Source organism: Melanerpes formicivorus, unplaced genomic scaffold, assembly GCF_026170545.1.
Source record: "Melanerpes formicivorus ecotype bairdi unplaced genomic scaffold, bMelFor1.0.p_v2 SCAF_28, whole genome shotgun sequence".
Taxonomy (NCBI): Eukaryota; Metazoa; Chordata; class Aves; order Piciformes; family Picidae; genus Melanerpes; species Melanerpes formicivorus.
Window position 1 is genome coordinate 560,278 of NW_027142380.1, and position 15,376 is coordinate 575,653.

At 42.1% G+C, this 15,376-nt stretch overlaps 1 protein-coding gene across 9 annotated transcripts in view; it reads left to right on the forward strand.

Moving 5' to 3' along the window:
* Positions 1 to 15,376, forward strand: part of SLC6A6 (solute carrier family 6 member 6) — a 61,260-nt gene that overhangs the window by 33,090 nt on the left and 12,794 nt on the right. For all 9 annotated transcript variants that reach the window (XM_068154120.1, XM_068154122.1, XM_068154125.1 and 6 more), the window contains 6 exons: positions 1,170 to 1,302; positions 5,264 to 5,398; positions 7,376 to 7,479; positions 7,593 to 7,717; positions 12,321 to 12,433; positions 15,102 to 15,239. In XM_068154120.1, the coding sequence (XP_068010221.1) occupies positions 1,170 to 1,302; positions 5,264 to 5,398; positions 7,376 to 7,479; positions 7,593 to 7,717; positions 12,321 to 12,433; positions 15,102 to 15,239 (748 nt within the window). The remainder of the gene's footprint in view (positions 1 to 1,169; positions 1,303 to 5,263; positions 5,399 to 7,375; positions 7,480 to 7,592; positions 7,718 to 12,320; positions 12,434 to 15,101; positions 15,240 to 15,376) is intronic.

Genomic DNA, 15,376 nt, shown 5'->3' on the forward strand with positions numbered 1-15,376 from the left:
TGACCCTGGTTCAGCACCTCAGACTACTGCGCTCCTGGCTCTCCACAACTGAAAAGCGACTTATTTTATAGCTGACTGAAAGTAAAATTTAATTAACCACTTGTTAGGTAGCAAGATTATTTCTCTAGTCTTGGGGCAAGACATTTCTGTTGTAATTGAGGTCAAACATCTCTTGACTCAAAAAAATCTTGCAGAAACTCCTTGGAGTTCAAAAGGTTCACCTGCAGAGAAAGTTTAGCTAAGTAAGAAACAAGTTCGATCTTTCATATATACTTGACAAGCAAAGTATCACAGTGTGTAAGGACAGTGGCTGTTGCATTCAATTAAAAAGCTGGTTTTAAATCAGTGTTTCATGGTGACCCATGGCAATTACCAAAGGAGAGAAGCCTTAATGAATTTTTTCCCCTCAGGAATAGTGTATTTTGGTGGACAGATGTTGCTCCATTAAGACCCAGCTTAAAAATAGCTTCTTTGCTTTTAACTTGAGTGACAGAATAAAGTTTTCCAAATTTCTGGAGTTAGCTAACCAAGACCCTCGTGGGGGTGGCGCTGAGGGCAAACAGAGTGCATCAGGGCAGTGTTTGTTTGGGGGGGAGGTCAGGTAATGCCTCCAGCCTTCACCCTTAAAAGCCATGTGGTGTGATGGGTCCCTGTGTTGCTTTTTCCCTTTCCTACTTGTGGCAATCTTGCTACTGAAGTGAAAAAGAGGACAAACACACGGATGCAGGTCAGTTGCAAGTGTCCATGGTGGAGACATCATGTGCAATGCTGTCATACCACTTCAGAGCAGGGGTTTGTGGCAATGCAAGGGCAAGTTGGTCTTGCATCTTCAAGGGAGCAAATGTGAAAGCTGTAGTACTTTGAACACACTTTCTTATCTCAATATCAAGGTGGTCACAGGCTGCTAAAAAGAGTTGCAAATAAAATGCTCTGTAATATATTAAACAAAAGAGTACTGTGGATCTAGGGAAGATGTAGGGCTGCACAGCTCAGCTTTACTTACAGAAGCAAGCAGCTTCTGTGGTGACTTAGCCAGCAGCATTCAAAGGGCAGGAGTGCCCATGCATCTGCTTCCCTGCATACTCTCGTGTACTCTCAACCATCACAACAGATTCTGCATCATCTGAGCTCCTGCATCTCTCTTGTTTTGTTTCCTTTCAAACATTTAGGCGCAATGTACTGAGCTTGTCCTCAGGAATTGAAGATATTGGTATTATCAAGTGGGATCTAGCACTGTGTCTTCTCCTTGTCTGGGTGATATGTTTCTTCTGCATTTGGAAAGGAGTCAAATCCACTGGGAAAGTAAGTGCTCTTTTACCCTTTTTATAATCATTGCAGTTAGCAGATGTTAGGATTACCAAGTAATGCTGTTCATAGAGATATTTACTATGAAAGAGGGATTCAGATTCAACTCAGAGAAATTACCACTGCCTGAAATGCCTATGAATCAAGTAGCCATTACTGGAATGGCATCAAGAAGCAGGTACAAGCATAGTGTGAGTACCACTTTGCCTCTCTCAGGACAAGCATCCCACTGATGCATATCATGAGTGTGGAATGTCTTAGACCTGTGATCTGTCTGCACTCCCTGTTCTCATACTGGCCAAGTTCATTCTCAGTGCAGTGGGGTGGATGTTAACATAGCTGTGGTAGGGATGTTTTAAATCAGTGGAAACTAACATTTTTGAAATGCCTCTCACTTAGAGAGGAGCTCTTTGTAGACACAGAAGACTAAACTTAGGTACTCATTTAGAAGCACTCTCCTTAACAGAGCTCTTGGATAGTTTGTGGTTTTAGTCTCATCGTGAGCTCTTCAGAATCATATTTTTCTCTAAAGGATAACAGTCAAGTAATTCCTGAACCTCATCTTACTCCAGTGCAAGAGGTGAACCACAGCAAATCTTGACCAATCACTTAACAACATGAAGCATGATATTATTGCCCCTGGCATACAATAATGCTTTTAAACCTATTTTCAAGAGAAAGGCTTTTGAAGCCATTGCATATTTGCAGTTCTTAGCTTTCAAACCTGTTGATTGAGGCAGTGTTTCAGGTAAGTCTAAGAGAGGTCTCAAGGTTCTAAGTTCCCACATATTTCTTATCAGCTAGGTGAAAGGAAACAACCCCAGTGCCATCCTACCTGAGAAAAAAGACACAGTGTGAACCCGTATTTTTTCAGGCACTCAAGATGTCAGGAGGAGTGAGAAATTGCAAATGCCTCAACTACAAAAAGAAAAGCATCCTTTAGCAGTTTTTTACCTTGTTACACATCGCAGGCTCAACCAGGAGATAAAACTCCATAGGAAACCAGACCTCATTAGTTCCACTGTTGACTAAACTACTTACTTTACTGTCATTTCTGTCTTGCTTTCTGTGATTTTTATCATGAAGCCTCATTAAAATCATGCTGCTGCCTTACCCTGGATTCTAGCCAGCTTTGCCCTAAACAACAGCTTCCACACCTCTAAAGCATAAATTGACAAAAATGTTTGCTTCTCTGTTGCTTCTGATTGACGTGACCTGATGAGGTGATTGTGTAAGTTTTACAGTGGGGGTGAATACACAAAGCTCCTGCAGTAGCCAAGTGACAGCACACATTTCTGCAGGCTCTTCGGCAAGCCTGGTGTCTGCTCAGTAGAGGTTCTGGTAATGCTGAGAGATTTTTCCAAGCTCTCTGTGGCACACTTACTTCAAACCCCTGTAAAGTAATAGGTGAAAACAAGTCTGTAAAGATCAGTTACCTAAAAATGTGTGTTTTCTGGAAAGCCAGCAAAATGGTCTCAATTTCAGAGACAAGGAGATTGGTAGGAATTCACTGCCTCCTCTCCGCAGTGTCTGAGCTCGTGCAAGCGTGGAGCCACAGCCCAACAAAAACATTGGAGGGTCTCTGGTTGACTCCATTAACTTTGGGGTCAAACAAAAGTAAACTGTAAACTCAAATGAAGGACTTAAATTATTTGAGAAATCTAGTTTACTTTAGTAGATGGTTGTTTATAGCACTTCCCTGCTTTCCAGCGTGTTAATGGCTCTTTGGAGAGCTTGAAGGGGGGAGGGAGACATAGTTTTTAAATCTTGTAGTAGTGTATTGGACAAATAAACATGAATTCATGAGGAGAAGCAATAGATGTTTTTATGCTTTGGATAACATGCTGATTTTAAAAACTCTAGCAGAGAGAATCATTACCTGTAATGCAAAGGCTGCTTTCTGAGTGTCATTTACTCAGATTCTGGATATACCTCAAGCGTAGAATAGAATAGAATAGAATAGAATAGAATAGAATAGAATAGAATAGAATAGAATAGAATAGAATAGAATAGAATAGACCAGGTTGGAAGAGACCTTCGAGATCATGTCCAACCCATCATCCAACACCACCTAATCAATTAAACCATAGCACCAAGCACCCTATCAAGCCTCTTCCTAAACACCTCCAGTGATGGCAACTCCACCACCTCCCCGGGCAGCCCATTCCAATGGGCAATCTGTCTATGAAGAATTTCTTCCTAACATCCAGCCTAAACCTCCCCTGGTGCAGCTTGAGACTGTGTCCTCTTGTTCTGGTGCTGGTTGTCTGGGAGAAGAGACCAGCCCCCTCCTGGCTACAACCTCCCTTCAGGTAGTTGTAGAGAGCAATAAGGTCTCCCCTGAGCCTCCTCTTCTCCAGGCTAAGAATCCCCAGCTCCCTCAGCCTCTCCTCATAGGGCTTGTGCTCCAAACTCCTCCCCAGCTTTGTTGCCCTTCTCTGGACACGTTCCAGCAAGTCAACATCTTTCCTAAACTTTCCTAAACATATTTTTTGTAAGAAAGAACTGATTTTTTCATAAGCCTGGCTTATATATATATTGGGGGAAAAAGAAATAGCAAGCACAGAAATCGCCCTTTTATCCTTCTGCTTTTGATGAAGCTGAGCTAGTGTGGAAAATACACAGTGGAAAATACACAGAAAAACCAAGGAGAGAATTAAAAAGGACATGTATGAAAATATTTTCTTTCATTTTATGAGATCAGTCCAACTCTGAATGATTATGGCAATGGAGGCTTTGAGTTCTCCTCGTTATTCTCAGAGGACACACTTGAAAAGAAAAATGGTGCATCCTGGGAGCATTTCTGTAGTTAAACAAATTCTGGAAAAGAAAATATGTTTTAATTCATGGCAGCAACCTGCAGTTACCTGGGGGAATCATCTGGCTCCCTGAAAAAATACCCTTTCTTGGACAGTAGCGATTCTTGACTGTGACACAGTGGTTATATAAAAAGTGATAGAAAACACTGGTGCGCAAAGAAAACAGAATGCTAGAGGTCAAAAAGTGTGGGTCTAAAGATAGAATTCTTCAAATACAAGTTCAATTAACCTTCATGCTGGAGATTAAAGCAAAAGGCTCTTTCATCAAATGAATGAGAAGATAACAAGAAGAGAAGAAATAGGCTGTTATTCAAAGAGAGTGGGAACAGAGGTTAAAGATAATGAAGATGTATTCTCAAACTGGATGAATAGAGCCTTAGTTTCCAATAATGATGTTGCTGAGTAGGCAGCAAGGGTAAGAATGAAGTTATGGAACTGGAAATTACCACAGTTGAGGCTGATGCCAACCTGAAGGGCTTCGTGCATTCAAGGTGATGGGAAGGGAGACACAGCAGCAGGGACCAAATTATCTTAATCTCTGGAAGAAATGCTGCATGAAATTGCCTGTAGGAGCAGTATCACACAGAACCACGGAATGGTAGGGGTTGGAAAGGACCTCTGAAGATCACAGAATCCAACGCCCCTGCCAGAACAGTGAGGCTGTACAGCAAGGTCAGGGCTAGAAACAGAGCTTGCAAAATGGTTTGGAGTTTTTAAGTTCAAATAAAGAATGATGTAACGCTTCAGGCACCCTCAGTGAGGAAATCTCTTCAGCTTCCTTGGCAGAGGCGCACTTGTCATGTGAGAAGGACAAACAGGGCAAAGGCAGAATTTCTAATGAAACTCAGAAGTTGTATAAAATCTTGCATGTTCTCAACCCCAGTGATGTAATTGTTGCCTTGGGGGCTCAGGAGGGGTTAATGAACCTTCGTTGCCTTGAGGCCTAAAACAGTGAAGTGGTAAAGACCATTAAACAAAAAGTAGACCCAAACTCAGTTCAGGTCCTTTTTTGGTATGAGGGGGCTTCGAATTCCCATCATTAGATCTCTCTGGATGTGGGAGGTGTACCATTGACTGCCACAGACTAAACATACCTTTTTTTCTCCTTTTTTTTTTTTCTTGTTTTTCCTTATTGCCAGGTAGTGTACATCACTGCCACATTCCCATTCATCATGCTCCTTGTTCTGCTCATCCGTGGTGTGACCCTGCCTGGAGCTGCAGAAGGCATCAAGTTTTATCTTTATCCTGATATCTCACGGTTAGCTGACCCACAGGTACAGAACAGGAGCAGGGAGCAGGACGAATTCCTGTGCAAAGGGGGATGGTGGAGGGTGATGATGATGACATAATGTCAATAGTGGTTTTTTTTACCATGGTCTTTAGAGGTCCCATTATAGCATGAACATTAATGCTGGGTTATATTTTCCAGAGATCTGCTTAAGAAGGTCACTGTTACATGTGTTAATGCATCTTTCCACCTGTATGTATGTGTGTGTATGCGTGTGTATTTTTTTTGTGTCTAAGGACTCTGAGGCTGTAGACTCTATCCCGTTATACAATCTCAGCTTTCTTGTTGGTAAGGTAAGGGAGATGCATCTGTGCTTTTTTTTTTTTTTTAATGAGGATAGTCCTTAGTCTCAAAGGAGAGACTCCTGAGCTTCACAGATGGAACAACAAGCAACAACTGTGAGTACTGGTGTCACTTAGCCCCTGCTGCTCAATGGGAGCAGACTGGGAAAGATGTGAATGAAATAACAGAAGAATGAAAACCCATGCAAAGGTGGAGAAAAAATGTTTTCTGGGGCACAGAGACAACCATTTGCTTAGCCCTGGCTTGTGAAGCTAGGCTTCCTCTTTCTGTATAGGCTGTGTTTAGGTAACGATTCGTGTCTGTGCTCACGGAGTGCAAACACATGACACTTAAGGAGTGCAGCAGTGTTTCAACAAAGTGATCACATGAGAAGTGCAACAAAACAAACAAAAAAGCAGTACCTCTCTCAAAAAAACCCCACCCCAAACCAAAACAAACCAAACCATAAAACCCCACCAAACAAGGGATCTTTGAAAACAGCAAACTGTTGGTCACGGTGAGGGAATAAATTCTGTCTTAGCTATTTCTTTCAATGAGTATTTGGTTAAAATAAAACTCCAATGATAGATCAATGGCTGAAGTAAGAAAAATGTACTTGAATGAAGCATTGTGGAAATTTGGTTCATTTTCTAGTTTTGGCCTTGTTACACAAGAGACAATTCACAGGAGATGTTGCATTTTATGAATTCATCTTCTTGTATGGGACTCTATCCTTTTTGTGATCTACTATTAGCCAAGTATGTAGAAAAGATTTATGTGAGCTTGCAGACCTCCTTCCACAGTCTAGCAAAAGGATCATCTCCAAGGAGACACCAGTCAGCAAGGTGCTGGAAAGTGAAGGTGGGAGGGAGGAGGTAATGGTCAGCAGTCTTAATTCTCACTTCCTTCAGACTCCTTTGGTGCTTTCTACTGGTGTTAGCAGACTTGCATGAGCAGAAAAAAAGTGAACAGATGGGATTCAGTGGATGCCTTTTGATAGCTTGCTATGTATTTACTGAGAAGTTGATAGTGCCCTGTTATTTCACTCTCTGTGTGTTGTGTTTTTTTTTTAATGTAATCAGGAGAAAGAATCATGAGACTGAGATCAGATCCATATCTTATAAAATGCATTGTATTTTGCTTGTTTTCCCCCCCCACTCCTATGACTTTTTATCTTGCATTTGAACAGATACAAAACCAACCAGAAAGCTAGAAAAATAAACAAACCCAATACACAAACTGTTTCTCAAGCTTTTCACATCCGCAGTTTAGTGGCTCTGTCAGCTGATTCTAACTGAAATGAGTTGCCACAGCACTGAGCAGGGTTATAAATACTTCTGCATTTCCTATTGCACTGAAACATGGTTATGGTTGTGCCAACAGGAAGGATCAGCAGAATGACTAAGAGACTAGAAACACTGAGTAGCTCTGGGGAGGGAATGCAGGAACTGGTGTAGAGATGATGTTCTTGTGGGTTCTGATGCTAACAATTTTCTTCTCCCTGTAAAAGCCAAACTTGCAAATGTGATGTTCTCATTCCCTCTCTCCCTGATCCTTTAGCTATCGCCCTCAATGGAGGCAATTACTGTGTTGATTTTTGTCTGGCTTGAACAGTCTGTTTGCCTTGCGTGTTGCCGTGCAGTGATACCAGTAATAACAGTCTCTCTGTCTTTCCCTTTAGGTCTGGATAGATGCAGGGACACAAATCTTCTTCTCATATGCAATCTGCTTAGGAGCAATGACTTCCCTGGGGAGCTACAACAAGTACAAATACAACTGCTATAGGCAAGTTTCCATCCAAGGGGGTTTAGTGTTTTAGCTAAATGATGTAAATAAAGTAGGGACAATGGGTTAATTTTTTTTTAATTAACTTGCTCCATGACATATGTGTGACTTAGGGACTGTTTGCTGCTGGGATGCCTGAACAGTGGTACCAGTTTTGTGTCTGGCTTCGCAATTTTTTCCGTCCTGGGCTTCATGGCACAAGAGCAAGGGGTGAACATTGCTGATGTGGCAGAGTCAGGTACGATGGTATTGGTGGCAGTGGTGGTGGGCACTGCCGCCTAGCGTGTGAGCAAAGTTCTGCAGACTCGATCAGCTAACACCTAAGCAATACAAACAGAACAAGATGTCCCATAATCTCCAGAAAAATAAGCACATTGTTGATCTGGGCTTTCCTCTAGAGCAGCGAGGGTCAGCTGGGGTTGCATTGTTTATTCTGTCTTGATTAACAGGGCAGTGAATACATTTCCTTGAGTATGCTAATCCATTTGAGTTGAGATTAGAGTTAAGATAACCACACCATGGTCTAGGGTTCAGAATGTTATTGAGATTTTGTTCTGTCCTCTTTTCAGACTACCTTCCTTTTGACTGGCATGCAAACAGCTAGTGTTTATGTTTTTTTCATAGCTTAGCCTTGCTTGCTCACAACAGAGCCTGCAGTGAGAATATTACCTTGATCTTTTGAAGGGTCATACCACACATCTTCCTAAATCTCACTGAAAAGCAATTAAACTTGGAGAACTCCTTCTCCTGGGTTCTGTGGACCATTTCATCCACAGGAGCTCTAGTTGTTGCAATCCTGCATTTGTCCTCTGTAGTTTCAGCGTGAGGTTGACAGAGTTGTGGGAAGTCCATTTAGGAACTGGATGTACAGTGAGGTTCCTCCCTTATTTCAGTCTTCTCTCCATTAACATTCAGCTATGCACTTGCATCTTACGAAGTCTAAATCCTCATAGCACAACAATGTGTCTCAGACAAAGCAGATGACATTTTTTTTTCTCTGTGCATGTTTTGTCCATGTGGTTTTGCATAGAAGAGAGAGATTAGATGGGAATGAACACTCAAAACTAATGAGTCAGATCTTGACAGATGTGAGGCTTAAAGATAATCAGATTCAAAGAGGAACAGTATCACCCACGTGAAGATCTGGCATTTTATTTCTGATTTTTCAAGCAATTTTAATTGAAAGCTTTCCTCTGCAATCATGATATTAAAAAGTTAGGATGCCTTCTAATCACATGGCTCTGGGAGTTAACTCTTTAAGAAAAATATCTCACTTCACAAGGGCTGATGAAAAGCTAATGACCTTGGTGGCACCATTGGATTCTTGGGTGGCTGCAATTGGCATACTTCTCACAAGTGTAGTTAATAGTTAATGGTCTTGGCCATAATGCTTATTTTGATCAGAAGTTGATTACTTTGAAAACAGGAAGCAAAGCAATAGTCCTGTAGATCGTATCATAAATAGTTTCCCCCCCCCCCCCATCCTTTTTTTTATATGTAGGTGAATCAATTCCAAGAGTAGCATTTTCATGTGTTTCCACATTAGGTTTTTATCTGGTCAGTATTTATTCTATTTTTTTATTATTAAATCTCTGATAAACAGGCAGTTGCATTCTTGTTTCTTGTCACTTTTAGAGTTTAAAATATATATAGTAATACTAGGTTGTTAAGCAGTGTTTAAATGCACATTAACTGAGTGAGCGCTTACATAACGTTTTTCATCAATAGCTCAAAAGGGATTTTTCTAAAGGAAGGATTTTGTAGGTCCAGGGACAAGGGCACTGATTGGCTTCCAAAATTGGCTTTCAGTTTCTTGTCTATTTTGTTGTTAAGTATTCTGCTTCCCTTAAAATTAACCCCAGCTGCCAATGGCCAGAGATTGCAACCGTCTCACTTTTCAGTGGGTTACTGACCATCACTGTCTAAATCCTAGGGGAAATATTTATGTGACAGTAAACATTACCAAAATTATTCAAAATTATCCAAATCTCTTCCTATGAGTTTCCTCGCTGTCTTTCTCAGCAGACATCCAATGCAGAGCCTCTGGAGACCATTTGATTCCTCTGGGATGAGTGTCTCAGGACCCATGCGTGGCCACGGGGGAAGCTCTCACTGCTGCTGCTGCCCCACTGCTGATTTCTCAGCACAGGCATTCAGCAGCTGCTTGAGCCTCTCTTTTTTGGCCTTGCCTTTTTTTCTTTTTATTTCTTGTGATGCAGGGTCAGAACCACTCCTCCTGGTCAGGAAAAACGTGAACAGAGGTGTTGCCAGTTTGCTGTAGTATTGGGGAGAGGACGTTGTCCATGGGCCAAGACCTCTTGTTCCCCCCATCTTTGCTCAAAGAATTAAATCCCTCCTGCTCTAAGCATGACACCATTTGTTTCTTTGTTTCCCCCCCCTGCCAGAGGAACACCAACACGTTTTCTGACAGCAGAATCTCATGGCCACATTTTTTACCTGTGTCAAATTCAGCTTTGGTGCAATATGTCCAGAACACACTTGTCAGCGAGGAGTGCCTCCTGCTTAAAGCACTGGTCACTGCTGCTGGCCTTCCCTGGCTTGAGTAGATTCATACAACAGTTAAATTAGACACACCCCCCGCTAACTTCCCAGTGAAAGCATATTATGGATAAATAGCACTTGATTTTTCTCGGGAATACTTTTAAAGGTAAAGAGGAAAGCCACAGAGGCTCAGCAAAGCCATAGTGAGACCTGTCTCATCTGTTTGGCTGGAAGAATGACTTTACCACCTATGCACCTGAACATGGTGCCTTGGTGTCCCTGATGCCTGCCTGATCCTTTCCTCCACAATGCTCTCCAGCCATGCCACAGTACTTTCAACAGCCAGTGGAATGGGATTGTGGCAATCCTAACTAGCTCTTAATAGCAGCCTTAAGTGCTTCACATGTGCAAAACACCCATGAGAGCAACACAGTTTCAAATTAAATACCATTTTTAGACTATTTATCTTCAGGTGAGGGGATGCCAGGGAAATTGTCTTTCAATGTGAAGTTTTTATTTTTCCACACTCAGTTTCTGAGGAAAATCAATGCTCACACAGGACACTTGATATTAGGCAGCAGCACCATGCAGAGACAGTTTCACTGACAGAATTGCAGCAAGTTCTGAGGAGAGCAGTTTTACACCTGTCTCATCAGTTGCACAGATCAGCTGCAAATGCCATTTGATAGCAGTTCTACCTCAGGGAGAATTTATTGTGTCTACTGGTTTAGGGGGACAAAAAGGAAAGCTCTTCCCAAATTTGAGACACTCGCCAATTTTTTTGGTATCTTTTGTCGTATAAAATCTTAGCTGTGTTTCATTTTAAATAAAATTAGTTCCTCAGTTGTTGGCTAATTTGTATTTATTTCTGTTTAAGTATTTTCAATGACTTAAAATTTTCTTTAGTTGGAAAAAAAAAGGAAGTTTTTGGGTTTTTTTTGCATCTTGCTTCTTTTTCCATCTTTCTTGTTGGAAAGGAAAAGTGGGAGGTAGGAAGAGCAGCATTAGAGATTTTTCTGTACAGATCAGAGATAAGATTTCTGTCCCCCTTAACTGCAGCAGTTTTTACAAACTCATTTTCCCATTGAAAATTACTGGAACCTGCTTTAAAATCCTGGCAAATGCCAGTTTTCAAGGCTCCTTAAAGCAAGCAACCAGACAAGGCAGGCATTCCTGGTTTTAATCTGAATTTAAATATGCCCTCAGAATTTTTTGTTAATTTCACCAAATTTCTATGGCCTCTCTGAGAGCCTGCCATAAATGCTGGATTGCCAGTGTTCCTGTCTCCCACTTGGAGAGGGCTTTTTCTCTCTCAACAAAAGCTCTCATGAGCAATAGCTGATAGCACCTGGCTTCAGGTGAGAGTGCCTTTGGAGATCAACCTGCAAGAGCACTGCACGTATGCTCGGTGTGTGGGTATGAGTGAGATGTCATCTGGGCCCCAGCACAGACAAGACCCAGCCCAGTAATGAGTTCTTGCACACAGGAGTTGGGTTTGCAAGGCAGAGATGCTGGGCACTTAATCCTAACCCTCCTGGTGCTCCCAGTCTGTTGCAATCTGCTCTGCAGTTGAGGCTGATGTTGGTCATATTCAGTGTCACCATGGCAGGTCTGTGTAGGCTGGCTGCGTAAGGGCAGATGATGTGACACCATGGGGAAGCAATTTTACAGAGTGATTTTACCCACCAGCAAGTCCTAAAGCAGGAGGCCTTTTTTTTCAGGGATCATAACTGATATAACTAGGAGTATCACTTACCACTTCAGTGCAGCAGTGAGGGTTTGCAGAGGCAAAGGAGCAGACTTCTGGAGTGCCAACCTCACTCTAGAAAAGCCTTGCTGGTTTTGGAGGTTGCATACAGAGAGAAGCAGTGGTTGCATTAGCAAAGATCCCAGGGAGTGTTTGAAGCAGAGTCCCTTTCCTTGCATGCAAAAGAGTTTCATCACCGTCATCTTCATTGTGACCATGAGGGTTAGCAGTGGGATTCTGCCATTCCCCTGGGTCACCCCTTCTCCCCCCGGCCCCCAGTACTGCCCTGTGTCCACGCAGGGCAGGCATAGGACCACCTCCATTATTAGCATGTTTGAGACAGATGTTAAAACTGGTGATCTGTTAGCAATGGCCTCAGGGGTTTGCCTGTGGTTTCTGCTGTAGTCATGCGTGCTTCGATTTCAGATAAAAGAGCCAAACTGTTTCACTTCTGGTATTTCCAGCCGCGTTTGGATTTATCTGAACGGAACCAGGCATTCCTGCATTTGAGTGGGGCTACCTTTACCAAAGAGCTGGTATTTACTGTTTCTCTTCCCTTCCCTTCCCCCTTTCCTATTTTCTCTTTCTCTAGGTCCAGGCCTGGCCTTCATTGCCTACCCAAAAGCTGTGTCCATGATGCCACTGCCCACCTTTTGGGCAATCCTTTTTTTTATTATGCTTCTGTTGCTTGGACTGGATAGCCAGGTTAGTGTGATGGGGAAGAGATACCTGGTTGGTTATATCGGTGCTGCTTGCTGAGAAAAGCTGCTTTTACAATCATGAGTTAAGAAGAGAATACCTCTAATGCTGCTTTAGAGGAATTCAGCTGTGTTGCTTTTCAGCACAGGGGCTGCATTTGATGGATCTATGACTGTCAATTCGTAGCATGATGTTGCTCAGTAAGTCTTTGTCATCAGGAGGGAATGGAGTCCACAGCACTAGGCAGTGCTCCCTAAATTTAGCATCAGTCCAGTCTGGCTGGAAAGTGCCACCATTTGGGTCATAGTGCAGTATTTTCCTACTCTGGTGAAGAGCTTCATCATTTTACAACATTAAAGACTACAGCAGTCTGGTCCACAACAGTACTTCATGCCATTGTGATCACCTGCAATGTGTATGCACCACCATTACAACACTTCATAAGAGTTACTGTCTACTAGGGATACAGGCTTTGATAGTTACCAAATGCTGAAAAAGGAATGCAAAGCCATCATGAGGAACAATAAGCACAAACTGTTCTGTATGGCATAGCCAAGATGGCTTCATGGGCAGGCAGAGGACAAAGCCTTTTTTGGTGGCCTTAGGTTTGGAGCTGCTGAGCAATGTGAGATCCTGCTGACTTTCACATCACCAACACACATTCAGTTCCTCCAAACAGGCCAGAAAGCCTCTCGGGTTCCAGCTGTACTAATTATATAGCACACACTGCTATTAATTAGTGAGCAGAAAGAAAATGAAGTTCAGTCCAAGATGTTAGGTTATTCTTCCCAGTGGTTGCTTATAGGAATGTTGGACTAAAAACCTCAAAGGAACCTGTAAATCATTTCTAGGTAGTCGACTTACAAGGAAACATGAGTGACCAGGGATTATGCAGTAACTACACATTCAAAATTGCCAAAGTTTTGAGGGCCACAGGCAGGTTTCTGCACTCAACTGGGAGTCATTAAGATTATGAAAACCCAGTTGGTGAGGGAGCAGTGTTTGCTTAGGCTAAAAACACTTTCATACGATGAGAGATCTGTAAATGTTTTTTTCTTACCCAGTTGTTGTGTACTTAATCTCTTACCTTTTTTTTTTTTTGCTATTCCATTTCCCCTAAATTGTTCTTTTTGGCTTAATTTTTGAACTCTAGTGAGCAACTTTCAGTCATTCCAAAGTAAATGTAAAAGTGCCCAATGTCGTGGTTCAACAACCCTATGCTTATGCAAATTGGAAGCTGTCGAGCAAGTTAAAAAAGCTCCTCACTGCATAAAATGATTAAAACTAATTGGAGCACTTAATTTCTCTCCTCCACCCCTCTTGTTTGGTGTTGTGTGTGTTTTTTTTTTTGGAGTGCAGTCAAGCAGGTTTCTGGAATGCTGGAGCAGTTTAGGCTCAAATCAGCCAGTAGAAAAGGGTTGCATGTGAAAAAAACACCCAACAAATAGTTTTACAGAAGTCAAAGTAACAAGACAGGAGGCAACAAAATCTGGTATATTCATATTTCCAGAGTGAAGCTTCATCTCCTGGTCAGAGAGGGCAGAGTTGTTATAGAGCACTTCTGGGCACTCTTGAGAGCAGTGTGTAGCTACTGAGTAGGAAAAGGCAGCTTTTCTTGAAATAACTATGTTCGTGGACTCCCCATCATAACTCCTTATTTATAAGACGAGGTATCCACTTAAAGTGAAGATCACTTCTCTAGTCGCAGCCTTGGTTCTCCATGGTACCCTCATGCCTTCAGTGATTTTGGTGCTTTTATGTCTTGCCAGACTGAAGGTACATATCAGCTGAGTGCTCCATTCTTCAGCTTCATTAGGAGGGAGTCCAGTGAGTGCAATGCATCTGGGTTAAAATTCACTTTAAACTTTTCATCAAACCCGCTTGCATTTAAATTCATCTTAGAGGTAGTTTTCTGATAGTATGTAAGTACGAAGACAGTTATCATGAAACTAGATGAAGGAAGATTTTTAGTTCATTGACTCAAGGCTTCATTTTTTATTGTTTGGGTTTTTTTTTACACATTCAAATAGTTTACCAAATCTTTGTATGGTGACTGTTTGAACAGCTCCATCATAGCTGCAGAAATACTGCAAAGCCTTACTCAGAGGTACTCTGCTTCACAGGTTCAGAAGACAACTTCAGTCCAGAAGTGCTGTTCTTTCAAACTCTGCTTTCCCTTTGCTGGATTTTCACTAGCAAACCTAAGAGCAGAATTATGTCCCATTGTGGAATTAACCTAATTAGAACCTGTGAGGTTTTCTGGCACATCAGAAAAGGCAGGGAGGTACTGTCCTAGCTGAGGCCTTTGGGAGTGTTTTCTCTCTTCCTCTTTTCTAGCATACATCGTGTATTCGTCTGCAACAGCCACAACACAGAAGCCACATAAGTGTCTTCCTGTCATCAAATTAACTTTGATCTGCAGCTTGCATCTCCAGAGCCCCTTTGGTAGTTTGTAAGGCTGCTAGGAAACAAAAGGCAATTCTGAAAGTTTGTTCCCATTTGAAAAGTCAGGCATCAGCCTCTGGGTTACAAAGGAATGGCTGCTGGCTTGGTTACTCAGAGCAGCATTTTGCCACAGAGCATAAGAGTGTTGCCATTAAGTATGAGCCCAGATAAAATGTATGGCATGGTAATGCTCAAGTTGCACTTCTTTATTGTTGTTTTTCCCCTTTAGTTTGTTGAAGTTGAAGGACAGATCACGTCATTAGTTGATCTGCACCCATCCTTCCTAAGGAAGGGTTACCGACGGGAAATCTTCATCGCTATAGTATGTTTCCTTAGCTATCTTCTGGGACTAACTATGGTGACTGAGGTAAGTAGCACCAGTGCTGGAAATGACCTTCTTGTTCTCAGACTGATTCTAGCTATGGTGACAGCCACTCAGAGCAGCAGTGTTCTTTAGATCTGCAGATTATGTTTCATCCCTAGATCTGAAGGCGTTTTGAAATG